We start from the raw sequence: 26,478 nt of genomic DNA, 5'->3' as shown, positions 1-26,478 counted from the left end.
ACACACACACACACACATTTCAGTGTGTCTGTACCTGAGGTTGGCTCCTAAGGACACCATGTGGTTCGGCTAGGAAAAAAAACCCAGGCAAACCCTAATTGCTATTTTCCAGTGGCAAAGAAAACAAGCAAGCTTGCCTACACAGCACAGCACTCATGCGTGTTCATGATATTCATGCAATGCAACTTCAGTGGATTTCCTTCAAATAATCTGGATCAGTTACACACATTTGACATTCCCAAAATATGGTGGTCCACAAGTGCATAGGGGGTAAGTGGAAAATCAGCACAGTCAGGAGTGTCAGGCTGCATTGACCGTTTCAGGTCTAATCACAATTACATTTCTTTTTTATTAAAAAATGGATATATAATATATAAGAACAGAAATAAGAAAAGCATGCTAAAGTATACCAATCAGGCCAGTTCTTCAACCCGGTGTGGTTATAGCCAGTGTTAGAGTGCCATCTGGTGTACAAAACGAGTACCTGCTTTTACGCTACCACATCATTAAACAAGAAATAGCCTACTGAATTAATTACTACTAGGTTTAGAGAACAGACGTCTCAACTTTGCTAACAAGAAAATTCTAGAAAAAAAACAACAACAATTTCACCACAGAAAGCTTTAGCAAATATCAGTGGACGAGACAGCTATTATAGCAAGAAGCAACAGTAAAAACAGCAAAGGAAAAGTTACTGCTACTCCATTTTACTTATCAAAACAGCCCCGCCCACCTGGCTTCTATTAGCTTACAAGATGGACTTGTGAATTCACAGGTCAAAGTTCACCCTGATAAAATAGGCACCAAGTAAAAATAACCGTCTTTCACGTCCTTTCTTTTTCAGTTAATTAATGAACCTTTAAACATTGGTGATTTTTCACTGGCGTTTTATTTATCCATCCATCCATCCATCCATCCCGCTTATCTTACTCAGTATTGCAGGGGAGCCTTGTGTCTATCCCATGGAACTCATAGCACTACATTTTGCCAACCCATCACAGGGCACAATCTCACACAAATCCAGACACTACAGACAATTTGGAATTGGCAGTCAGCAATGTTGCAACACATGACCTTTGGGAGGAAGCCGGAGTACCCAGAGGAAACCCCTGAGACACAGGAAGAACATGCAAGCTCTGTGCACAAATAATAGATATGAGATTTGACCACCCCCCAAACCCCAACCCCAGAGGTGCGAGGCAAACATGCTGAAAACTAAGCCGACCCCCCCCCCCCCCCCAATTAAAACAGCCTATTATAGACAATTGCATTTTTTGACCAATCAAATTGGAGAACATCTGAGCAATTTTTGTAGCTCATAAATAAACAGAAAAAACAACAACAACAACAACTGAAGAGCAGAAAATGATCCGTGGCAGTCGTCTTAGTGGTTAAGGCTCTGGGTTACTGATCAGAAGGTCGGGGGTTCAAGACCCAGCATTGCCAGACTGCCACTGTTGGGCCCTTGAGCAAGGCCCTTAACCCTCTCTGCTCCAGGGGGTGCTGTATCATGGCTGACCCTGCGCTCTGACCCCAGCTTCCTGACATGTTGGGGTATGTGAAGAAAAGCATTTCACTGTGCTGTAATGTATATGTGACCAATAAAGACTCATCATCATTATGATAGTGCTCCTCTCTGAGCTCATCCACCACCACCACCAGATTGGTCTGATTTTCCACACAGTCCAGAATAAATAGATTCAACCTACTTCTAAACGTTTTAAAAATAAAACTCATTCCAAGTTTATATTACTGGCAGATGATTTTAGTTCTTTCAGGTATTTATTATTATGATGATGATGATGACGATGATGATGATGATGATGTTGATGATGATGATTATTATGATTATGATGATGATGATGATTATTATTATTATTATTATGATGATGATGATGATGATGATGATTATGATGATGATGATTATTATTATTATTATGATTATTATTATTATTATTATGATGATGATGATGATGATGATGATGATGATGATTATTATTTATTTTTATTTTTTTAAAAAGACGAATCAGGGGGAAAGTGCATGTCTCGCGTGCGTTTTTGCAGATATACAGCGTGTTGTTGGTGGAATAAATGACATTTGAAACGGAATCTTTTCGGTTTGTGCTCACGGAAGTGTATGCGTGTGGAGCCGGGAGGCGTGGCTTATCAAAGTGAAAGTAATTTGCTGTGCGTTTGGTTCAGGTTTTTCTCGCGTTTCGTTTAATTCCTTTTAACCTAAAACAATTCTGAAACGATTGTGAACGCCATTTTTTGCCAGAAGGACCTCTACAGAATCTACTTTCATCTGGGTGAGCTAACATTTTTTTCTCGAATTCAGTCGAAATTATTTTGATGAAGATAGCTTTTCCTCATGTGATTATTTTTCCTGGTCTCTTCTACAGATAATGTCTACGGAAACAGGTAAGATTAACATTGTTCTTTGCACTCAAACGGTTTTAAAGAGTAAGACTTTACGGAGTCCCCCTAGTGTCCGGTTAGGGAAAAAAAAAACAGAAAAAAACAGCCATTCTGGACATTCGCTGCACATTCGAAATTCTCTTCTATTTCTCAAGAAATAAACACACAAAAAGGACAAAATGTGTATTGCCTTAGTCTGGAGTGGACATTGAACCAAGTACAACTGAATATATTTTTAAATGTTCTCCCGTTAAATCCCGCGGAAGCCAATCTTTGGGCAGCGCAGGTCATCAGCGCTCTATAGTAATGGAGTCAGTAAGGGACCGTATAAAAAGTGCATGACCTCGGCAACTGTATAAATTTATAAATCGTAAATTTATAGTCATCTACTTCACAGGATATCTAACTTATTGCAGTATTAGGATACAGTATGGATAAAATATTTGTTTATTTTTTGTATAGCATATATATTATTAATGATATACCTTCTTATTACACATATAAAGTTATTGTGCCATATGAAACCCAGGGTTCGTCTTAGCAATTACAGCAAAATGCTGTTTTTATTGTAAAAAAAAAAAAAAAAAAAAAAGTCAATAAATAGAACTGGAATTAAAATTTTATCATTCACACTATATTATACTCCATTCTTCTTATCAGCGACAACTCTATTTTGAAAATAATCACGTGTTCTTTGTTTAAAAAAGAAAAAATAATTAAAATGCAATAACATTGCTTATTGGAGTTGCACATGTAAAACCAAATGTACTATGATGCAGCTCATTATTGCTATCAAGTACAGCAAATAGAATTTTAAAATATTTTTTCTTTTATGATTTTAAAATATATAAACTCAATTTTTATGATGCTTTTTTATTTTGCAAAAGAGCAAAATAGTAAAAATGCAATAACTTTTTGACTGTATGAGCTACACAAGTAAAACCAAATGCAATATGATACAGACTATTATTGCTACCAACTACAGCAAATAGATTTTTAACAACCCAGTTTAAATATATATATATATATATGTATATGTATATATATATATATATATATATATATATATATATATATATATATATAATTCTTTTTTCAAAAATACAAAGAATAAAAATTCAATAACTTTTTGACTGTATGATCTACACAGATGATACACTCTATTATTGCTACCAAGTACAACAAATAGATTTGTAAAAGCCCAGTTTTTTAATAAAAAAAAAAAATTTCAAAAATAAAAATATTAAAAATACATTTTTAAATGAAATTCAACGAATAACCTATATCCTTGATTTTTAATAATGTGGTACCATTAATTTAAGTCACTGGTGTTATTGTCACTGATAGCGACACCAGTGACAAATTTTTATTAAAAGTCCCCCCCCCCCAAGATGGTGTCAACATCTCAATGCACTTGATATTCTTTTTTAATTTTCTTTTTTATTTTTTTACATTCTATTAAATCCTTTTTTTCTGTAACATTCAATTTTCTAGTAAAATAAATAAATACAGGATGACTGAAACATTCAACTTCAATGACACATCTAAAATGACCCTTTAGAAAATAATTGAATTTACATAGGGAAACTATTTGAAGCACTTTTTATGATTTTAAAATATAATTTTTTTAAATAGCTAACACCAGTGACATAACTTGCAGGGACAAATGTACTTTTAAATGATATGTATATATGTAAATGTGATAGACCTCTTACTTTTAAGCCTAAGGCCTTAAATGGACTGTATTATGGGACTTTGAGTCCACTGTTTGCTGTCTCCACTACATTGGAGTTCTCATTAATGTGACATTAAATGCCACTGTAACATAATGACTGAGAAAAGAAGCTCTTGTTCTTTTGGTTGTAGGTGCTAAAACTGTAACCTGATTGTTATCACTTACATTTCAGAGCTTTTAAAATTCTCTCCTATTAAGTGTCATTTTAACTGAAATTAAGTTTCATTAATGCAGCAACACAATGAATTAGCACCAGAATAACTAAACATATTAGAAATATTTCAATATAAACATATTTCAGAGTGGGGTTTTCCTTTAGTTCTGCTTTGATGTGTTCAAAGAATGTAATACAGTATGTGTGCACTATATTTTCTATTGTTTTGTGTTTCTCTAGAGTAATTAAATGCTAAATCCAAATTTGTTAGTAAGTGTTACCATATGAACGTCCAGATTCTTGGGAGTTGTGTGATAGTTAGAGTACTGGCTACATCCTCATGTACCACTAACAATCACCATACTGCATTGTTCTTGTACAGCTTTTTAACAGAATGTGGTTGAATGTGCATCATATTAATATGCATCATATTTAATCCCACAGAAAAAAATAAGGAACAGTCTAAGTCAAAAACAGAACATAATGCAATGGGAGTAATGAAGTTGAAAAGTAAGTGTGTATATATATATATATATATATATATATATATATATATATATATATATATATATATATATATATATATATATATATATATAAATGATTGTGTTTCATACCACAGAGCTTTTGAATACTTAATTCTGATTGGTCAGTAGCTGTTGATGAATTTTCTATCACAGGAGCTCTTCACAGGTTTATATTAATTTGCTCCTCCTAATACGTTACTGTTTCAACAGTAACAGCTAATTCACATGTAAAAACACATTCATTTTTATTGTGGAGTCTTGTATCAGTTTTCTTCAGTGGGAAAGTCCTCAGGACCCTGTACTGCGCACTTTCTCAGCACGATGACAAGATAAATAACATTAACTTAACACATTAGAAATATTTCAATATAAACATATTTCAGAGTGGGGTTTTCCTTTAATGCTGCTTTGATGTGTTCAAAGAATGTAATACAGTACAGTACGTGTGCACTATATTTAAACTGTTGTTTTGTGCTTCTCTAAAATAGTTAAATACTTTGAAGTTGTTCCTGAAATGGTAAAACTGCCTTCTAAACAGTTTACAGCAATACTTCAAAAAGAAAGAAAATCTATGAAGAAGTCTACAAAGGAGGACTGTAAAGCGGTTCTGTTTTATTTATCCATTGTTTCACGAGGTGGAACTGAAATCGAAGCTGCACTGCAAAAACTCGACGGCTTTGAGGGTTTGTTATAAAAGCATTGATCATTTGATCCTGTTTCTAAATTATGTGCTTGGGGTTTTTTAAATTTTTTTGAGAAATCTTTATACATTCTGTAAAATTGTTTACAGACAAGTACATCACAATAGTGGGGCTCCATCACACATACAACCCAGAGACCACTGTACCAGACAGCAGCAGAGCTGTGATCAGAGAAAAAACTATCATTGTTGACTGTCTGTTCCATGAGGATAAAGGGCTGCTGCAGTGCCGTAAGAATGATGAAGCTGTAAAGAAGGTTGCAGACTGGCTGCATTCTGTGGTATGTATCCTGAAGTATAGTCAGTTATCCATCTATTTCCACTGTGTTAATGAAAAGACAGTCGAATCTGCGAAACAGTTCAATAGTTAATTGCTGATTTTGATATAAATCGTATACTCATAGAAAATGTTGACGTTTCTTTTGTGGTCCCTCTGGGGACAGTAAGAAACTTTATTATTCTTTGAGCCCATCAGTAATCTTAGAAGATCTCCGTTTTCTAAGCGCAGCATGCATTGTATACATCGTATTCACGTGCATCCTATTTTACTCCACAGAAACACCAAAAACAGGAAAAGTCTGAGAAAAGTAAGTCACACAACCTTCAATACATGTAGTTCATCTATCAGTGAAAAATAACATAATGTTGCTGGCATACCAAATGTCCTTGCCTAACAGAATGAACACTTTCTTAACTAACAAAGTAAATTGGAACATTTGAAATTCGCTATGTAAATAAAGCACTCTCTAATCCAACTAAGTTAAAGACATTAAATAATGTTACCACTGCAGCAGTAGCTATTTGACTTGCCTTGACTAGCAGCTCACCAAGTTGACCAAGAACATAGCTATCAGAATGTGCAAACCAGTATCCAATTTGTTAGTAAGTGTTACCACTTGAACGTCCAGATTCTTGGTGAGAGTACTAGCTACATCCTCACGTACCATTAACAATCACCATGCTGCATTGTTCTTGTACTGCTGTAACATTACAGCTTTTTAACAGAATGTAATTGAATGCGCATCATATTAATATGCATCATATTTAATCCCACAGAACAAAAAGGAGAAAGTAAAGCTGTACAGTATGTATACTTGAATATACATATTTAATTACATATAGCTTACTGTAGCAACATACTGTATTAACATACATAATTTTTTTAACTTCACAGAAAAGAAGAAGACCAAACAAAAAAAGTAAGTCATAAAATATATAGACAACAATTTTCTGCTATAATAAAACCTCCAGCTTTTTAACAGCACAGTGGTCTGTTTTATTTATTTGCACATATTTTATAACAGTGATGATTAATTATTAACTTTTATCAATCTGAAATCTAATGAATACGATGGATGGTATGTAGCACATAGTATGTATATTTCAAATGATGTTTATTAGTTTTTTTTAAAACAAACTTGAAAGAGGAGCAATTGTTAAATTATTTTAAAGATATTTACTCTGTGTTTCTTGTGTTCATATAGGAAAGGGAAGAAGTGGAGAGGAGACAGATATGAAAATAACGAAGGAACAGCGGGACAGATGAACAAGGTTATTCAAGGGAGGGGCGGCTCCGACAACAGAAAAGCTTTGTGCTGTATGGAATATAGAATTAGTAAAGATATCATGTATATTTTGATTCCTGCATATAGCGTAGACATTCACGGATGTTCTCTGTACTTTGGACACAGTATCCTGCGATGATTCTCATGTTATTGATGTCTTTTGTTAATATGGAGAGAGCATTTCATCATAATTTGACTTTTTTTTTAAGAACCTGTTGAATTTGAGCAGTCTTGATAGTTTTGAATTTCATCTGTTTCAATGCTGATGCATGAAACAACCCAATCGTTGAGACTTACTTAATTTCAAAAATATTTAAACATAGTGAATGAATTAAACGGCTGTGTCTTATTGATGTTTATACCTTTGACCTTTGCGCTGTTGAATTCCTGAAGCTGTTTGGCCAAAATGTTTATTTTCTCAAACAATCTGCATTTATTTTTGTCTTATTATCTGAGAGAGAGAGAGAGAGAGAGAGAGAGAGATAAGAAAGGCTGGTAAGGGAATAACAATGTTTAAAGCTGATGTAAGTGATAACAGGAACTTGTTTTTGAGATGTTATACAATATTATATGTAACTAAATAATGGATAAAAAATGCCAAAAAACAAACAAACAAAAAACCCCTTTATATATTGAAAAATGTTATTGGAAAATGATCAAGTTCAGGTTGGTAATATACAGCATACACCACCCTGAAGTTGATTATTTTTACTATAATGGTTTTGCACGTTTGCATGTTTTATTTCTTAGGTATCCAATCAGTAAGCACTGAGAATTTATTCAGTGACCTCTATGATAAAATTCCTATGTGTGGAAACACATACGCAAATAATGTTCGTGTTTTAATCAGTAGTTGGATGTGGAACCTTAAATCTGTCAGTCTGATAACCAGTATTGAATAAATATGTATAAACAGGTATTGAAAGCTAGAATAGTAAACGGTGTGTTATTGCTGATTAATACGATGAATAAAAGCTGAAACGGATATCAGATATTTTTAATTCAGTAAAGAGTAAAGAACTCACAATTCCCCGCTTGACCTCACACTGTGGAGACACATGGGCAGGATGTCGAGGTATTTCTTGGAGCAGATGTATGTGTCCGTGCAGCAGTGGTCACGGGTAAAATACCGGACACGGCTGCGACCAGTGGCACAGCTGATGAAGCTCCCAGTTTTAACAGTAAAGGAACGTGACTTGTACTTTCCTCACTAGTTCATCACTAGATAGCACTACTGAGTTGCATTTTGATGAAGTAGACTATGTTTGTCAGCCTTCCGTATTTTGTACCTCCCCTCCCCTGTTTACCTAGTGAGCATGGTCCCTCTCGGAGCATTAAGCTTTGGGTAACACAGAAGGTGCACAGTTCCCTTCAGCGTAGCAAAATTTCAATCCCTGAAGGTAACAGTTTATCAAAATATGTTATGGAATTTAATAAACAAAACCTGTATGACAAGTGAATACTTTGCATGGCTTAACAAAAATATGATGGCTCATAAATAGTTGTGTACATTTCTAACAGAAAAATTGAAAATACTATAGAATGTTTAATAGAGCTGGGATTTAAAGTGCAAAAGCATAATAATAATTTGCTTGCAGTGGTGGTTTGGTGGTTAAGGCTCTTATTTTGTTTTATATATTGTGGGGGGGGGATCCAAAAATCTTTCTTTTTAACCAGTGGTGCATGACTTTAATGTTACGTTCTTTTCCACGCAAAACTGTACATAATCCCATAAGAGGCTGGGTTCATTTTCTACCTATTTATAACATATACACAACGATCCTCAGGCAGTATTTCCAGCCTGACCTGTTGTCTGATTAGCGCATGGCATGACTAGGCGTGGCAGAACAAAGTGAAAGCACTGCAGTGTTTCCGGCTGCGTTTATTCTCTCAAAAGGTCGTTTGCCCCAGACAGAGCTACAGTTTTCCTGGAGGAATCAGCGGGCTACAGAATCTGCTTAGGCATTTGCCTACTTTTTCATCAGTAAGTGTTGGTTTTTAACTGTACGTGTGATTATTGAGGATGCTGTTTTGATTACGTTAAATAAAGTCTTCTCATCTGACTCTCTTCTGCTGACCTCTCTTCCCAGATAATGCCAGGAAAAAGTGAGTCAAACGTTTTATTGCTAAGACATTCTTTGTAGATCATTTGCCTTTCATACAATGTCTCTGGAGTTCTGCTAGTGTGTGAACTGCCAAGTGTAAAGTGTCTGGAATGCTTAGATATGCTCTATATACTATTTCATTTATGCTGGTCGGGACCTCATGGTGTTTTGGTGTGTTCCTATAATAGTAGTGAAGGAAGTAGTAGTGAATGTATAATATCCACTTAATACAGTAGGCTTATATGCTGTTTAATCCCTCAACATAGTCAAATGCTTTCAAGTTGTTCCTGAAAACATAAGACGGACTCATGAAGAGTTTACAAGGAAACTTCAAAAACAAAGAAAATCTTTGGAGATAACTACTACCAAGAAAGAGTGTAAAGCCATTCTGTTTTATTGTCCCATTGTTTCACGAGTTGGAACTGACATTCAAGTTGCGTTGCAAAAACTCAATGATGATTATAAAGGTATGTTTTTATTTGCAATAGATCATTTGATACTGTTTCCGAATCATTTTCTTGTCTTGCTGGGAAATAATTCCTTTTTAAAAATGCATGTAAATATTGTTTACAGACAAATATGTTGCTTTAGTGTTGCTCCATCACACATTTGACCCAGAGTGCAGTGTACCTGACAGCAGCAGAGTTGTAAATAAAGAGAATAAAGAGAATCCTGAGAATCCTCTTGTGGTTGACTGTCTGTTCCATGAGGATAAAGGGCTGCTGCAGTGCCGTAAGAATGAAGAAGCTGTAAAGAAGGTTGCAGACTGGCTGCATTCTGTGGTATGTATCCTGAAGTATAGTCAGTTGTCCGTCTATTTGCACTGTGTTAATGAAAAGACAGTCGAATCTACGAAACAATAGCAGAAGTTAGTATCTGGTCTAAAATATTCAATCATTTCATCATGGTACTGGTGAAAATGTTCGTATTTCCATATCACGTCAGTTAGCATAAAAAGCAAGAAGACTTCTAGTTCCATAGTTTATTGCTAATTTTGATATAAATTGTATACTCATAGAAAATGTTGACGTTTCTTTTATGGTTCCTCTGGGGACAGTAAGAAACTTTATTATTCTTTAAGCCCATCAGTAATCTTAGAAGATCTCCTTTTTCTAAGTGCAGCATGCATTGTATACATCGTATTCACATGCATCCTATTTTACTCCACAGAAACACCTAAAACAGTAGCAGTCTGAGAAAAGTAAGTCACACAACCTTCAATACATGTAGTTCATCTATCAGTGAAAAATAACATAATGTTGCTGGCATACCAAATGCCCTTGCCTAACAGAATGAACACTTTCTTAACTAACAAAGTAAATTGGAACATTTGAAATTCGCTATGTAAGTAAAAACACTCTCTAATCCAACTAAGTTAAAGACATTAAATAATGTTATCACTGCAGCAGTAGCTATTTGACTTGCCTTGACTAGCAGCTCACCAAGTTGACCAAGAACATAGCTATTAGAATGTGCAAACCAGTATCCAATTTGTTAGTAAGTGTTACCACTTGAACGTCCAGATTCTTGGTGAGAGTACTAGCTACATCCTCACGTACCACTAACAATCACCATACTGCATTGTTCTTGTACTGCTGTAACATTACAGCTTTTTAACAGAATGTAATTGAATGCGCATCATATTAATATGCATCATATTTAATCCCACAGAACAAAAAGGAGAAAGTAAAGCTGAACAGTATGTATACTTGAATATACATATTTAATTATATATAGCTTACTGTAGCAACATACTGTATTAACATACATCATTTTTTTAACTTCACAGAAAAGAAGAAGACCAAGTAAAAAAAAGTAAGTCATAAAATATATAGACAACAATTTTCTGCTATACTAAAACTTCCAGCTTTTTAACAGCACAGTGGTCTGTTTTTATTTATTTGCATATATTTTATAACAGTGATGATTAATTATTAACTTTTATCAATCTGAAATCTAATGAATACGATGGATAGTATGTAGCGCATAGTATGTATATTTCAAATGATGTTTATTGTTTTTTTTTTTAAAACAAACTCGAAAGAGGAGCAATTGTTAAATTATTTTAAAGATATTTACTCTGTGTTTCTTGTGTTCATATAGGAAAGGGAAGAAGTGGAGAGGAGACAGATATGAAAATAACGAAGGAACAGCTGGACAGATGAACAAGGTTATTCAAGGGAGGGGCGGCTCTGACAACAGAAAAGCTTTGTGCTGTATGGAATATAGAATTAGTAAAGATATCATGTATATTTTGATTCCTGCATATAGCGTAGACATTCACGGATGTTCTCTGTACATTGGACACAGTATCCTGTGATGATTCTCATGTTATTGATGTCTTTTGTTAATATGGAGAGAGCATTTCATCATAATTTGACTTTTTTTTTAAGAACCTGTTGAATTTGAGCAGTCTTGATAGTTTTGAATTTCATCTGTTTCAATGCTGATGCATGAAACAACCCAATCGTTGAGACTTACTTAATTTCAAAAATATTTAAACATAGTGAATGAATTAAACGGCTGTGTCGTATTGGTGTTTATACCTTTGACCTTTGCGCTGTTGAATTCCTGAAGCTGTTTGGTCAAAATGTTTATTTTCTAAAACAATCTGCATTTATTTTTGTCTTATTAACTGAGAGAGAGAGAGAGAGAGATAAAAAAAAAAGGCTGGTAAGGGAATAACAATGTTTAAAGCTGATGTAAGTGATAACAGGAACTTGTTTCTGAGATGTTATACAATATTATATGTAACTAAAAATGGATAAAAAATGCCAAAAAAAAAAAAACCCTTTATATATTGAAAAATGTTATTGGAAAATGATCAAGTTCAGGTTGGTAATATACAGCATACACCACCCTGAAGTTGATTATTTTTACTATAATGGTTTTGCACGTTTGCATGTTTTATTTCTTAGGTATCCAATCAGTAAGCACTGAGAATTTATTCAGTGACCTCTATGATAAAATTCCTATGTGTGGAAACACATACGCAAATAATGTTCGTGTTTTAATCAGTAGTTGGATGTGGAACCTTAAATCTGTCAGTCTGATAACCAGTATTGAATAAATATGTATAAACAGGTATTGAAAGCTAGAATAGTAAACGGTGTGTTATTGCTGATTAATACGATGAATAAAAGCTGAAACGGATATCAGATATTTTTAATTCAGTAAAGAGTAAAGAACTCACAATTCCCCGCTTGACCTCACACTGTGGAGACACATGGGCAGGATGTCGAGGTATTTCTTGGAGCAGATGTATGTGTCCGTGCAGCACTGGTCACGGGTAAAATACCGGACACGGCTGCGACCAGTGGCACAGCTGATGAAGCTCCCAGTTTTAACAGTAAAGGAACGTGACTTGTACTTTCCTCACTAGTTCATCACTAGATAGCACTACTGAGTTGCATTTTGATGAAGTAGACTATGTTTGTCAGCCTTCCGTATTTTGTACCTCCCCTCCCCTGTTTACCTAGTGAGCATGGTCCCTCTCGGAGCATTAAGCTTTGGGTAACACAGAAGGTGCACAGTTCCCTTCAGCGTAGCAAAATTTCAATCCCTGAAGGTAACAGTTTATCAAAATATGTTATGGAATTTAATAAACAAAACCTGTATGACAAGTGAATACTTTGCATGGCTTAACAAAAATATGATGGCTCATAAATAGTTGTGTACATTTCTAACAGAAAAATTGAAAATACTATAGAATGTTTAATAGAGCTGGGATTTAAAGTGCAAAAGCATAATAATAATTTGCTTGCAGTGGTGGTTTGGTGGTTAAGGCTCTTATTTTGTTTTATATATTGTGGGGGGGGGATCCAAAAATCTTTCTTTTTAACCAGTGGTGCATGACTTTAATGTTACGTTCTTTTCCACGCAAAACTGTACATAATCCCATAAGAGGCTGGGTTCATTTTCTACCTATTTATAACATATACACAACGATCCTCAGGCAGTATTTCCAGCCTGACCTGTTGTCTGATTAGCGCATGGCATGACTAGGCGTGGCAGAACAAAGTGAAAGCACTGCAGTGTTTCCGGCTGCGTTTATTCTCTCAAAAGGTCGTTTGCCCCAGACAGAGCTACAGTTTTCCTGGAGGAATCAGCGGGCTACAGAATCTGCTTAGGCATTTGCCTACTTTTTCATCAGTAAGTGTTGGTTTTTAACTGTACGTGTGATTATTGAGGATGCTGTTTTGATTACGTTAAATAAAGTCTTCTCATCTGACTCTCTTCTGCTGACCTCTCTTCCCAGATAATGCCAGGAAAAAGTGAGTCAAACGTTTTATTGCTAAGACATTCTTTGTAGATCATTTGCCTTTCATACAATGTCTCTGGAGTTCTGCTAGTGTGTGAACTGCCAAGTGTAAAGTGTCTGGAATGCTTAGATATGCTCTATATACTATTTCATTTATGCTGGTCGGGACCTCATGGTGTTTTGGTGTGTTCCTATAATAGTAGTGAAGGAAGTAGTAGTGAATGTATAATATCCACTTAATACAGTAGGCTTATATGCTGTTTAATCCCTCAACATAGTCAAATGCTTTCAAGTTGTTCCTGAAAACATAAGACGGACTCATGAAGAGTTTACAAGGAAACTTCAAAAACAAAGAAAATCTTTGGAGATAACTACTACCAAGAAAGAGTGTAAAGCCATTCTGTTTTATTGTCCCATTGTTTCACGAGTTGGAACTGACATTCAAGTTGCGTTGCAAAAACTCAATGATGATTATAAAGGTATGTTTTTATTTGCAATAGATCATTTGATACTGTTTCCGAATCATTTTCTTGTCTTGCTGGGAAATAATTCCTTTTTAAAAATGCATGTAAATATTGTTTACAGACAAATATGTTGCTTTAGTGTTGCTCCATCACACATTTGACCCAGAGTGCAGTGTACCTGACAGCAGCAGAGTTGTAAATAAAGAGAATAAAGAGAATCCTGAGAATCCTCTTGTGGTTGACTGTCTGTTCCATGAGGATAAAGGGCTGCTGCAGTGCCGTAAGAATGAAGAAGCTGTAAAGAAGGTTGCAGACTGGCTGCATTCTGTGGTATGTATCCTGAAGTATAGTCAGTTGTCCGTCTATTTGCACTGTGTTAATGAAAAGACAGTCGAATCTACGAAACAATAGCAGAAGTTAGTATCTGGTCTAAAATATTCAATCATTTCATCATGGTACTGGTGAAAATGTTCGTATTTCCATATCACGTCAGTTAGCATAAAAAGCAAGAAGACTTCTAGTTCCATAGTTTATTGCTAATTTTGATATAAATTGTATACTCATAGAAAATGTTGACGTTTCTTTTATGGTTCCTCTGGGGACAGTAAGAAACTTTATTATTCTTTAAGCCCATCAGTAATCTTAGAAGATCTCCTTTTTCTAAGTGCAGCATGCATTGTATACATCGTATTCACATGCATCCTATTTTACTCCACAGAAACACCTAAAACAGTAGCAGTCTGAGAAAAGTAAGTCACACAACCTTCAATACATGTAGTTCATCTATCAGTGAAAAATAACATAATGTTGCTGGCATACCAAATGCCCTTGCCTAACAGAATGAACACTTTCTTAACTAACAAAGTAAATTGGAACATTTGAAATTCGCTATGTAAGTAAAAACACTCTCTAATCCAACTAAGTTAAAGACATTAAATAATGTTATCACTGCAGCAGTAGCTATTTGACTTGCCTTGACTAGCAGCTCACCAAGTTGACCAAGAACATAGCTATTAGAATGTGCAAACCAGTATCCAATTTGTTAGTAAGTGTTACCACTTGAACGTCCAGATTCTTGGTGAGAGTACTAGCTACATCCTCACGTACCACTAACAATCACCATACTGCATTGTTCTTGTACTGCTGTAACATTACAGCTTTTTAACAGAATGTAATTGAATGCGCATCATATTAATATGCATCATATTTAATCCCACAGAACAAAAAGGAGAAAGTAAAGCTGAACAGTATGTATACTTGAATATACATATTTAATTATATATAGCTTACTGTAGCAACATACTGTATTAACATACATCATTTTTTTAACTTCACAGAAAAGAAGAAGACCAAGTAAAAAAAAGTAAGTCATAAAATATATAGACAACAATTTTCTGCTATACTAAAACTTCCAGCTTTTTAACAGCACAGTGGTCTGTTTTTATTTATTTGCATATATTTTATAACAGTGATGATTAATTATTAACTTTTATCAATCTGAAATCTAATGAATACGATGGATAGTATGTAGCGCATAGTATGTATATTTCAAATGATGTTTATTGTTTTTTTTTTTAAAACAAACTCGAAAGAGGAGCAATTGTTAAATTATTTTAAAGATATTTACTCTGTGTTTCTTGTGTTCATATAGGAAAGGGAAGAAGTGGAGAGGAGACAGATATGAAAATAACGAAGGAACAGCTGGACAGATGAACAAGGTTATTCAAGGGAGGGGCGGCTCTGACAACAGAAAAGCTTTGTGCTGTATGGAATATAGAATTAGTAAAGATATCATGTATATTTTGATTCCTGCATATAGCGTAGACATTCACGGATGTTCTCTGTACATTGGACACAGTATCCTGTGATGATTCTCATGTTATTGATGTCTTTTGTTAATATGGAGAGAGCATTTCATCATAATTTGACTTTTTTTTTAAGAACCTGTTGAATTTGAGCAGTCTTGATAGTTTTGAATTTCATCTGTTTCAATGCTGATGCATGAAACAACCCAATCGTTGAGACTTACTTAATTTCAAAAATATTTAAACATAGTGAATGAATTAAACGGCTGTGTCGTATTGGTGTTTATACCTTTGACCTTTGCGCTGTTGAATTCCTGAAGCTGTTTGGTCAAAATGTTTATTTTCTAAAACAATCTGCATTTATTTTTGTCTTATTAACTGAGAGAGAGAGAGAGAGAGATAAAAAAAAAAGGCTGGTAAGGGAATAACAATGTTTAAAGCTGATGTAAGTGATAACAGGAACTTGTTTCTGAGATGTTATACAATATTATATGTAACTAAAAATGGATAAAAAATGCCAAAAAAAAAAAAACCCTTTATATATTGAAAAATGTTATTGGAAAATGATCAAGTTCAGGTTGGTAATATACAGCATACACCACCCTGAAGTTGATTATTTTTTCTATAATGGTTTTGCACGTTTGCATGTTTTATTTCTTAGGTATCCAATCAGTAAGCACTGAGAATTTATTCAGTGACCTCTATGATAAAATTCCAATGTGTGGAAACACATACGCTAATAATGTTCGTGTTTTAATGAGTAGTTGGATGTGGAACCTTAAATCTGTCAATCTGATAACCAGTATTGAATAAATATTAATAAACAGGTATTGAAATCTAGAATAGTAAACGGTGTGTTATTGCTGATTAACACGATGAATAAAAGCTGAAACGGATATCAGATATTTTTAATTCAGTTGACCTCACACTGTGGAGACACATGGGCAGGATGTCGAGGTATTACTTGGAGCAGATGTATGTGTCCATGCAGCACTGGTCACGGGTAAAATATCGGACACGGCTGCGACCAGTGGCACAGCTGATGAAGCTCCCAGTTTTAACAGTAAAGGAACATGACTTGTACTTTCCTCACTAGTTCATCACTAGATAGCACTATTGAGTTGCATTTTGATGAAGTAGACTATGTTTGTCAGCCTTCCGTATTTTGTACCTCCCCTCCCCTGTTTACCTAGTGGGCATGGTCCCTCTCGGAGCATTAAGCTTTGGGTAACACAGAAGGTGCACAGTTCCCTTCAGCGTAGCAAAATTTCAATCCCTGAAGGTAACAGTTTATCAAAATATGTTATGGAATTTAATAAACAAAACCTGTATGACAAGTGAATACTTTGCATGGCTTAACAAAAATATGATGGCTCATAAATAGTTGTGTACATTTCTAACAGAAAAATTGAAAATACTATAGAATGTTTAATAGAGCTGGGATTTAAAGTGCAAAAGCATAATGATAATTTGGGGCCGTGGTGGTTTGGCGGTTAAGGCTCTGGGTTACTGACCAAAAGGTTGGGGGTTCAAGCCCCAGCACTGCCAAGCTGTCGCTGTTGGGTCCTTGAGCAAGGCCCTTAATTCTCTCTGCTCCAGGGGTGCTGCATCATGGCTGACCCTGCACTCTGACCCTGACATGCTGGGATATGCAAAGAAATTAAATTCACTGTTCATATGTATATATGATAAAAAATGAGTATCATTATATTGTGGGGGTGGGGTGTCCAAAAATCTTTCTTTTTAACCAGTGGTACATGACTTTAATGTTACGTTCTTTTCCACACAAAACTGTACATAATCCCATAAGAGGCTTGGTTCATTTTCTACCTATTTATAACATATACACGACAATCCTCAGGCAGTATTTCCAGCCTGACCTGTTGTCTGATTAGCACATGGCATGACTAGGCGAGGCAGAACAAAGTGAAAGCACTGCAGTGTTTCTGGGTGCACTTGTTCTCTCAAAAGATCGCCACATGAGTGCCTGGTTTTGAAGTCTTCGCTCTGACAACAATAAGATGAGTCAATTTCCCTTGTTGTGTTTGGCTAAAGGTTTCTTTTCTTCTTTTTAATGGAAGACAGGATGCACTGTACTGTATGTGCATCTTTTTGCTGGTTGCATTAACATGTGCTTATTATCTGAGTTATGGTTTTTGTGAATGCTGTATTGCTTTTGGGGAGAAAAATAGTGAATATATCTATCATTAAAGCAATCCTTTCTGGTGTTATAGTCTGTGATTACACAGTTGGGTGAATCAGTTCGCATACCATTATCACAAAATGAAGATGACTGATAAATTTAGCTTAATCAATGATTTCCTAATTTGCAATGATCACAAATACAGCCTATGAATTTGCTTACACAAGTCTGATTCGAGTGTGTTATGTTAGTGGGTATTCTGCAGATCTTGTATAAAGAATGATCCTGTAAAAGAGATTATAGCAAAGCAGGTGGATAAAGTAACACTCCATGACTAAGCTGTAGTTTTTCTTGTTTTCCTTCTTACTGTTTCACATCTCTGGTATACAGGTTTGAATTGAACTGAACCCGAGAGAAGGAAGTGGGGGAGGGTGGAGCTCTGGGGAGGAGGGAGGTGGTGGCAGAGTTCTCCAAAGCGGGGCGGGGCAGAGTTCTCTGAGTAGGAGGGGCAGAGTTCTCTGAGTGGGAGGGGCAGAGCTCTCTCTCAGCTCAAAAAGTTGATACATCAGCCATTGTAATGAATGTGAAAGTGAAAGGAGTTTAGGTTGAAATATCTACAGCTGGTGTTTTTATGAGACGCAGCAAAGGTAGGAAGAAAGGAGACAATCTTGTTTTAATACACCTGAATATACAAAATCATGAAATCATGTTTTAGATATGTGTATCTGTGTAATGAAACCATGGATTCTGTGTCTCTCTCTCTCTCTCTCTCTCTGTGTGTGTGTGTGTGTGTGTGTGTGTGTGTGTGTGTGTGTGTGTGTAGCATTTCTTTTAGTCTGAACCTAAAGTAATATTAAGATGTCATCTGGAAACAGCAGTAAGTGAAATATACAGATGTTTAAAGAAAGTAATTCTTTAATATACAATGGCAGAATTGAAAAGAAATATTTTGGTTGTAGTATTATAAGCTTTTAAGTGGGATTTTGTTGAACAATGAGTTCAGCAGGCCAGTCCAGAAATGTTATTTAACAGCTACTAACCCCAACTATAAATCTGAAGGATTTCCTACTATAAGCAAGTCTAAATATTCTCCTTATGATAGTTTTGGAGTAAGTTTACAGTAGCACCACTCTGACAGGACCTGTCGGTTCCCCTACTGCATCAGCTCTAATTTAGTTTAAAGTCAATTTTAACTTAAGCTACTTACTGTACAGTACAGCATGAATTAGCTAACAGCACAACAAACTGTAATTTATGAGTTTAAATTCATAGCAGTTAAACCAAGACCTGGGAAGCTTAAAATAGCAAACTGATTAAACTTAAAAGTCCAAAGTGGTCAGATGAGTACAGGTTAGTGTAAATCATTAAAAAAATAATGCTGACCTGATCAAAAATATTATCCAGTATTTAGGCTCATACATGTCCAAAAATAGTACATAAAAGCCTGCGTAGTTCTGGAATCAAATCTTTCAGATAGATTGAATGAATCAGTGTATCAGAAAGCTCAAAATGGTCAAGTCTGGAGAAGCAAAGCAACAAATTAGCTTGTATGGACGTCACTGGTTCACATCAATATCTAATTTAATCTTATATGGTTCAGCAAATATATATAAATATATTCTGAAATTGTGCTGGCTAACCCCTTAAAGTCCCAGTGTATGGTCTCTATAATTAACACGCATAGCACAGGGCTGAGTTTTAGTAAAAGCACAGAGATTGTTCATGAGTTACTTTAATTATAAATCAGATTTTCTCTTTTTTAACTTATTCTGTTTCAACTAAAATGTTTTAATCTGTTGTTTTTCACAGCTTCTTCATGGGTAAGTAAATAAATCCACATTGTCCTCTCACTGATGGTAAGAATGATTTGCTTATCACATCACAAGTAATGTAAGGGCATTGGCTAAAATTACATTCTGTTGTATGCAGTTTTCATGCAAATGGGAATTGCTTACTTACTATTTTTTAATTTTCACCACCCACAATACTCCTGGGCAAAATCCGACTGTACTGCAGAAATATCAATGCTTACTTTGATGAGAAAAAGAAAAAAAACCAACTGCCCAACTACATTCAAAACTCTCTCAACTCCTACTTATGCGTTTTTGGATTTCAATTTGTATATTAACACACACATAGACACTCCTTTGTTGGTTACAATAACATACTTTCACATTTGAGAGTTTAGATTGATCACTGTTAATGTTGCCCAATTAAGTCCTTGTTATTTGAAAACTATGTGAATCATCTTTATCAGTGCTGTGTTCTGGTTGTGTTTTAGTGGCGGCCAAAACTACCACAATTCTCAGGTCTAGGTGCTTCTCCAGGGTCTTTGCTGGTAAGATGTCACATGAAGTGATAAACAGGGTTAAGCTCATGTCTGTTCATTAGCTAGAGGACTTAAAGGATTGGTGCACTGATTGTTTTTGTTGTTTGTTGCAAAGCTGAACCCAGTAAGCAGGCTATTGTAAGTATTAATATACCACTATTATACTTATTGCAAATTCCTGATTTTATATAACAGCAGCTTTGACAGTAGTTCAGCAGCAAATCACAGGTTTGTATTAATGTGCTTGATGTAATACGTTATTGACATCTATAGACAGACAGATATATAGATAGACTTTATTATCAAAGCATTAGAATACACAACAAATTACAAGGACACAGAAGAAGGACACTGCAAGGAAGACAGATTACAACACTGATAAGGCAGTGACTAACAGTGGCGGCTCGTCGATAAAGATTTTAATATCAACCGTTCATAAAGTCCCCATTTATAACGCCATACAATTTAAATTACATTGAAATACTAATGACCTCTTTAGAGTGAACAACTATTTTCTTTTATAAAGTGCTACAATTTCCCCTGATGTTCAACTGGCTCGCCTTTCTAGATGTTGCACAATCATGGGGCAGCATGCCCCATTTGGCTCCATAGAGTTATTATGGCATGTTTACTTGACCTAGTGGTCAAAAATATTCGGTTTTATGCGACACCTGGCATAAAAACCTCACATTGTCTCATTTACTCCCACAGGCCATCCGATCTTCTGTTGAACCAAGTGAGTATAAGACAATCCCAAATATTCAGAGATAGCAGACACAAAACTGATGCTTTTATTATTAAGATCCTATAAAGGATCCGTCCTCTCTTTTCTGTTTAGATCATGTAGATCATGTGCAGGGTTTTCTTCTGACAAAATACATTGGACAAACCTTCTTCTAAAATCATGTTTGATTAGACGCTCAACTCGATTAGTCTGATCTTTATTTGAATGTGCTGGCACTGCCTTTCTACTCTTCTTTTTTCTCTTACTCTGTTAGCACCAGAGTCCTCTTTAGCTTTTCCTCTTTATACGAACATTTAGGTACAGCAGTCCTATTTGGAAGCTCATTGGTTGAGCTGTTTAATAGAGTAAATTCTTTGGCTTAAAAATATTATATAAAAATATTATTCTTCCAAAGACCCTTAGGTTGAGCGTTGGGCTTTTGGCATTATATTAAAAATGACAGTGTGTCTTCAGCAAAGGTTTGTCCTGATTTGGTCTGTTCTGTTACTGATGATCAGTTTTATACTATATATTATTTTAAGAACTTGTACAATATGGCACAAGACTTTATAATGATATTTGTGCATGGAGGTGGAACTCTGTAAATCTCTTGCAAACGTTCAAGTTTAGCACTGCTGGCTTAAGTAAAAACAAGTAATATTTGGTTATTGGGAATCATGTACCAGTGTTCATTATTAAAGTGTAGGAATTTATAATAACTGTACATTAGTATTAGATCTGAATTTCACACTTTAACTATTAACAACTTAATTGCTAAGAAAATAATTTAGCTTTAATAAATAATGTAAATTAATGAATAGTTTTTGCTGCTTGTTCACAGGTGGAAAGTTTTATGTTTGTATATCTGGAAAGACACTGAATTCCCACAACAGCTTCATAGATCGTCTTAAAACGCGAATACATCTGCAGCAGGTGGATTCTGTGGAGGAGTGTGATTTCATTCTGGGTTTCTGCCCTATTGTGTCACGAGCTGGAACTGACATCGAAGCAGCAGTGAAAAAGCTTCAGAATGTTTCAGGTAGTCACAAAATATTAATATTTTTTAATAATACATTATATATGCTGAATTATATAGTTAATAAATGTTTGGTATGTTTTTTTTATTTTTATTTTTTCCAGACACCAAACCTACTGTTCTAGTGGTGCTCTATCACACGTTTGATACAGAGTGTGTTGTACCAAACAGCAGCAAAGCCGTACACAGAAAAAACATGATCGCAGTCGACTGTCTGTTCCATGAAGATCATGGATTACTGCAGTGTGGGAAGAATAATGAATCACTGACCAAAACTTCAGAATATATCAAATCTAAGGTACTTGTTATTGTTTTTTGTGTGTGTTTTTTTAATGTAAGCAAATAATATATTTTAGGCTCATCCATGCTCAGTCAGGATTCATGTTTAAGGCATGTACAGTATGACATCTATTATTTTATATGTCCTGTATATAGCATGTACAGTACAAGCATTTACAGATATTGGTACATGTATTTACTGAATTTATGTGGAATCAGCACAAAACAACTGAGAGGAGAAATAAACCGACATTTCAGATCAAGAGGTTTTTAAGATCATGAGCAGCATTTCAGTCAAGTGTCCCCAGATTTTTGACACTTTTGACTGGTAGTGTATATGTAATTATTTGCCCCCATATATTAAAGTCTTCTACTATTTAACAGGTGAAAGAACTTCAGAACAAAGGGAAGAAGGAAGGAGAAGATGTAGGGTCAGGTGAGTGTGACAGATTTTTTTTTTTTGTTATAGCCAAGTTGACTGAGCTAGTAATATTAAAGAAAATCAATCTGTCAATTCATCAATCAACCAATCAATCAATCAATCAATGAGTAAATCTGTGTGTGTGTGTGTGTGTGTGTGTGTGTGTGTGTGTGTGTGTGTGTGTGTGTGTGTTGCATAAAATTTCTCACATACAGAACAGAGAAACACAGCAAAAAGCAGCGATGCACCATTCAAATATACAAATACGAAACCAAAGACGACGAATAAAACACAGGAAAGAGAAAATGCTCAACATGACGGAGATCAACAACTGAACCCAATCACAAACATAGAGAAGGCACAAATACTTGTGGAGAAAATGGAGAAAGGACTTGTAGAGAGACAGAAAGAAATAGAAGAGGTGAAAAATTTAAAACAATGTTTCGAGACTACTCAGAAGACTCTTTTTGAGAGAGATGCCGAGTTAATGGACACAAAAGAAAAACTTCAAAATGCCACTGAACAGATTAAGGAGAAAAACACAAAACTGGAGAATATGAAGAAACTGCTGAGTGAGAAAGAAACACAGCTGAAGAACACAGATAAAGAACTGGAAACCAGTACAAATAAACTGGAGACACTGGGACAGGAGCTGCAGGACAAGGAGAGACAACTACAGGACAAGATGATCGTACTGGAACAACAGAAAACTGAGTTAGAAGAAACAAACAAACGTCTTGAAGAGAAAGAGAGTCTCCTAACTGAGAGAGAGACACAGCTTCAGGAAAAAAACAGACTTCTGACAGAAAATACACAAACACTGCAGATGACACTGGAAGAGAATGACAAACAGGTCACGGAGTTAAAAGAAGAATTTAAACAAAAACTGATGGAAAAAGACAAGCAGATTCAGGAGAAAGAGAGACAACTGGAGAGTTTGGTGAATGAACTGGAAACCAGTAAACAAAAACTGATGGTAAAAGAGCAGATTCAGCAGAAAGAGAGACTTCTTTCTGAAACTGCACAAACACAGCAGATGAAGGATGAGACCCTGGAACAGCAGGGCACACAATTCAAACAGGTAAACGATGAAATGGGGAATTAGGCAAAGTTGAAACAAATATGTAGTGTGTCCACTATCTGTAAAAAATAAAATAAAATAAAAAAAAGATGCTAACTTTTCCAACCATGCTTATTATACGAGTGCCCATAATGACTGTGTGTAGAATGTTATTTTAAGGTTTGGTAAGAAATTATGCTTTTTCTGTCTGAGAGAACACTACGCTATCTCCTCTATACTTTTACTATAAATAGTTTGTTGTTATCAGCACAGGTGTACGGTGGCCCACTGCTGAATGATTCGTTATTAACACCAGGATGGACAAGAAAAGTACAGACAACAGAATATAATATTATAACAATAAAATATAATAATCCCGACCCAATGCTTTATTCAGCAGCTCTTAAACTACGTTAGAAAATCTCAATTTTGCATATCCATAAGAGCAAGCAAGTTCTACTCCATGTATATTTAATTATTTACCTCTGCCCTGTACATTAATGTCCTCTACTATTTTCACAGGAGAATGAACAAGAACAAGAAGAATGTGCAAACACAGGTGAGCATGAGAGATTAAATCAATTAATCAATCAGTCACTCTGCCAATCAATGTCGGTTTGTCACATAAAGTTGTGTTTTCTCTAGGGAGTGGAGAATTACCTGGGACAAGCTGGAATCTGGATTTAGAGATTAAATCACAGGGAAAAAAAGATCAACCAGTAGAGGAGATTATAAAACAGATAGAGGATGAAAATACAGACCTGAAGAACAGCGAGAATCTCACCCAAGACAAAGGCGCACTATCCAAAGGAACAAATACAGAATTAGAGAACATGGCTAAAGAGCCACAGGAGAGAAAAACAGCTGTAGATGAGGGAGATCAACATCTGGAACTGAAAGTCACACAGGTACCGGATACACAAATACAAGCCCAAGAAACAGAGGGAAAAAATGTGGAGAAGTCTAAAGAATTCAAAGAGAAAAATGAGGATCAGAAGGTTCAAGACACACATTCGAAAGAGGAAGAAACGGTCCGAAATGAATTTTTCGAGACTAAAAAAAACAGTCTTTCTGACGCAGATGCAGCATTTATGCAAACTAATGAAAAACGTAAAAACGGTATTGAAAATAAACAACTTAAAGAGGAAGAGATTAATCTAAAGGAGAGTGAGACAGAGGGAGTGGAAAGTGACACACAGTTCAATGAGAAAGACAAATCTCAGAAGAACGAGACAGTTGAAGAGCAAAGTGAGGGAAAAGATGAATTATGGAAAACAACTAAGAAAGTACAGGAGACACAGCTGGAGGGGAAAGAGAGTGAACCAAAGATGGAGAGTGTTCAAGACAATCTGGCATCTCAGGAACAGCAGCAAGAGGAAGAGGATCTAGACCTGTTAGGTGATGGTCCTGCCAGAGCAACAGACAACTGAGCCGGTCAGCAAAGGCAATTAAACAGCCTGAGAAAGCAAAGATCTTGGAAGTGACTGGAAAAGACACACAGCAGGTTAAAAAAAAAAAAAGACTTCTAAAAGATCAGCCGAAGCAACTGATGAACATTAAGGTGTTCCATGTGTCTAATCATCTGTAAGAAATAGAGTCATAACTGTTTTCAGCCTTGTATGTATTTATATTACACTGCAATATGAGTGATTGTAATTATTGTGCATGATGATGTGTGATTACTCTCGGGCCTATACGGACTATATCTTTATCTATATCTTCATCTATATAATCACAGAATCTGTCATTTGAAGGTCTGGTGAGAAATTTCTCTCTTTGGTCTCAATGAAAACTTCTCTATCTATCTCCTCTGTAGCTTTCCTACAGTTCGCTGTTATCAACACTGGAATATGGTGAACCCCCACTGAATGAGACATTCTCTGTATAGATTACAAAAAGAACACTCCATGTATTAGATTATGCCTGTGATTGGCAGCAAGCGAATAAAAGTTAGAAACTATGGGCTAAAACTGGAAAATTGTTGGGAGGTGGGGAAAACACTGGTAGTAAAACACAGCAGACCAAACTGTGTATCTTGTACTTTGTCAACTTTCTATCCGTATAGAAATCTGCTCCGCATCTGCAATTGCACCACCTGTGCCTGAATATTCATTATTGACCAGGTAAAAAAATAAACTCGATGAACATCCTCTTCACCAGTACATGTCACCCACTTCTGCTATGAATGAAGCTTGGAGTTTCACCATCACTAGGGGGCAGCAATGACACATGTAAGGGGCAGGACATCTGCCATGGAGGAGAAGTTAAAGGAACAGCTGTTTGGGGACTTCCACAAACAGACAAACCCCCAATATTGTTCATGTTTTCTACATGGTTACAGTGTTACATTTACTCTTTACTGTGGTACCGGAAACTGTTTAGTTGATTAAAATGAGTGCTGTATTGGAGTATATGTGACTCTGTATCTGTAATGCACAGCATCAATGCTGAATTTATAAACATGATACCAGAGTCCCATGTCCCAAACACAGAATATACCCATAGCACCATGAAGTTTAAGGTATTAGCTATGGTTAACACTGTGAAAATAGTATTATTATTATTATTATTATTGCTGCTGTTGTTGTTGTTGTTGTTGTTGTTGTTATTATAGGAGGATTATTACATGCACTAGAGAATAAAAAGGTTTGAAATAGGTGACACTGACAGTCCTAAAGTACAATGTGAAGAAGCCTGTTAGACTAGAACAGGAAGGGAAAGGGGCGGGACTCTCATAGCGGGAGGGGCGGAG

General features: G+C 35.5%; 1 protein-coding gene and 1 long non-coding RNA gene across 2 annotated transcripts; both read left to right on the top strand.

Moving 5' to 3' along the window:
- Positions 1 to 10,875: 10,875 nt before the first annotated feature.
- LOC128603457 (uncharacterized) lies at positions 10,876 to 11,849 on the top strand. Its single transcript, XR_008385013.1, has 3 exons — positions 10,876 to 10,903; positions 10,994 to 11,019; positions 11,308 to 11,849. It is a non-coding gene; the product is annotated as an uncharacterized LOC128603457 (long non-coding RNA).
- Positions 11,850 to 18,735: 6,886 nt separating this feature from the next.
- LOC128603278 (uncharacterized) lies at positions 18,736 to 26,238 on the top strand. Its single transcript, XM_053617590.1, has 10 exons — positions 18,736 to 18,754; positions 19,687 to 19,697; positions 20,159 to 20,215; positions 20,918 to 20,942; positions 21,772 to 21,969; positions 22,071 to 22,264; positions 22,630 to 22,681; positions 22,882 to 23,747; positions 24,249 to 24,285; positions 24,372 to 26,238. Exons 1-10 carry the CDS (start codon positions 18,736 to 18,738, stop codon positions 25,154 to 25,156), a joined length of 2,244 nt encoding a protein of 747 aa, XP_053473565.1. The 3' UTR covers positions 25,157 to 26,238.
- The last annotated feature ends 240 nt before the right edge of the window (positions 26,239 to 26,478 follow it).

This window comes from Ictalurus furcatus, chromosome 28 (genome assembly GCF_023375685.1).
Source record: "Ictalurus furcatus strain D&B chromosome 28, Billie_1.0, whole genome shotgun sequence".
In the NCBI taxonomy this organism is placed as follows: domain Eukaryota; kingdom Metazoa; phylum Chordata; class Actinopteri; order Siluriformes; family Ictaluridae; genus Ictalurus; species Ictalurus furcatus.
This window is presented reverse-complemented; position numbering and strand designations above follow the sequence as displayed.

Coding starts and splice junctions, on each gene's coding strand:
- LOC128603278 (XM_053617590.1), top strand. Junction 23,748..24,248: donor AGGGCACACAATTCAAACAG/GTAAACGATGAA, acceptor CTATTTTCACAG/GAGAATGAACAAGAACAAGA. Junction 24,286..24,371: donor AGAAGAATGTGCAAACACAG/GTGAGCATGAGA, acceptor TGTTTTCTCTAG/GGAGTGGAGAATTACCTGGG.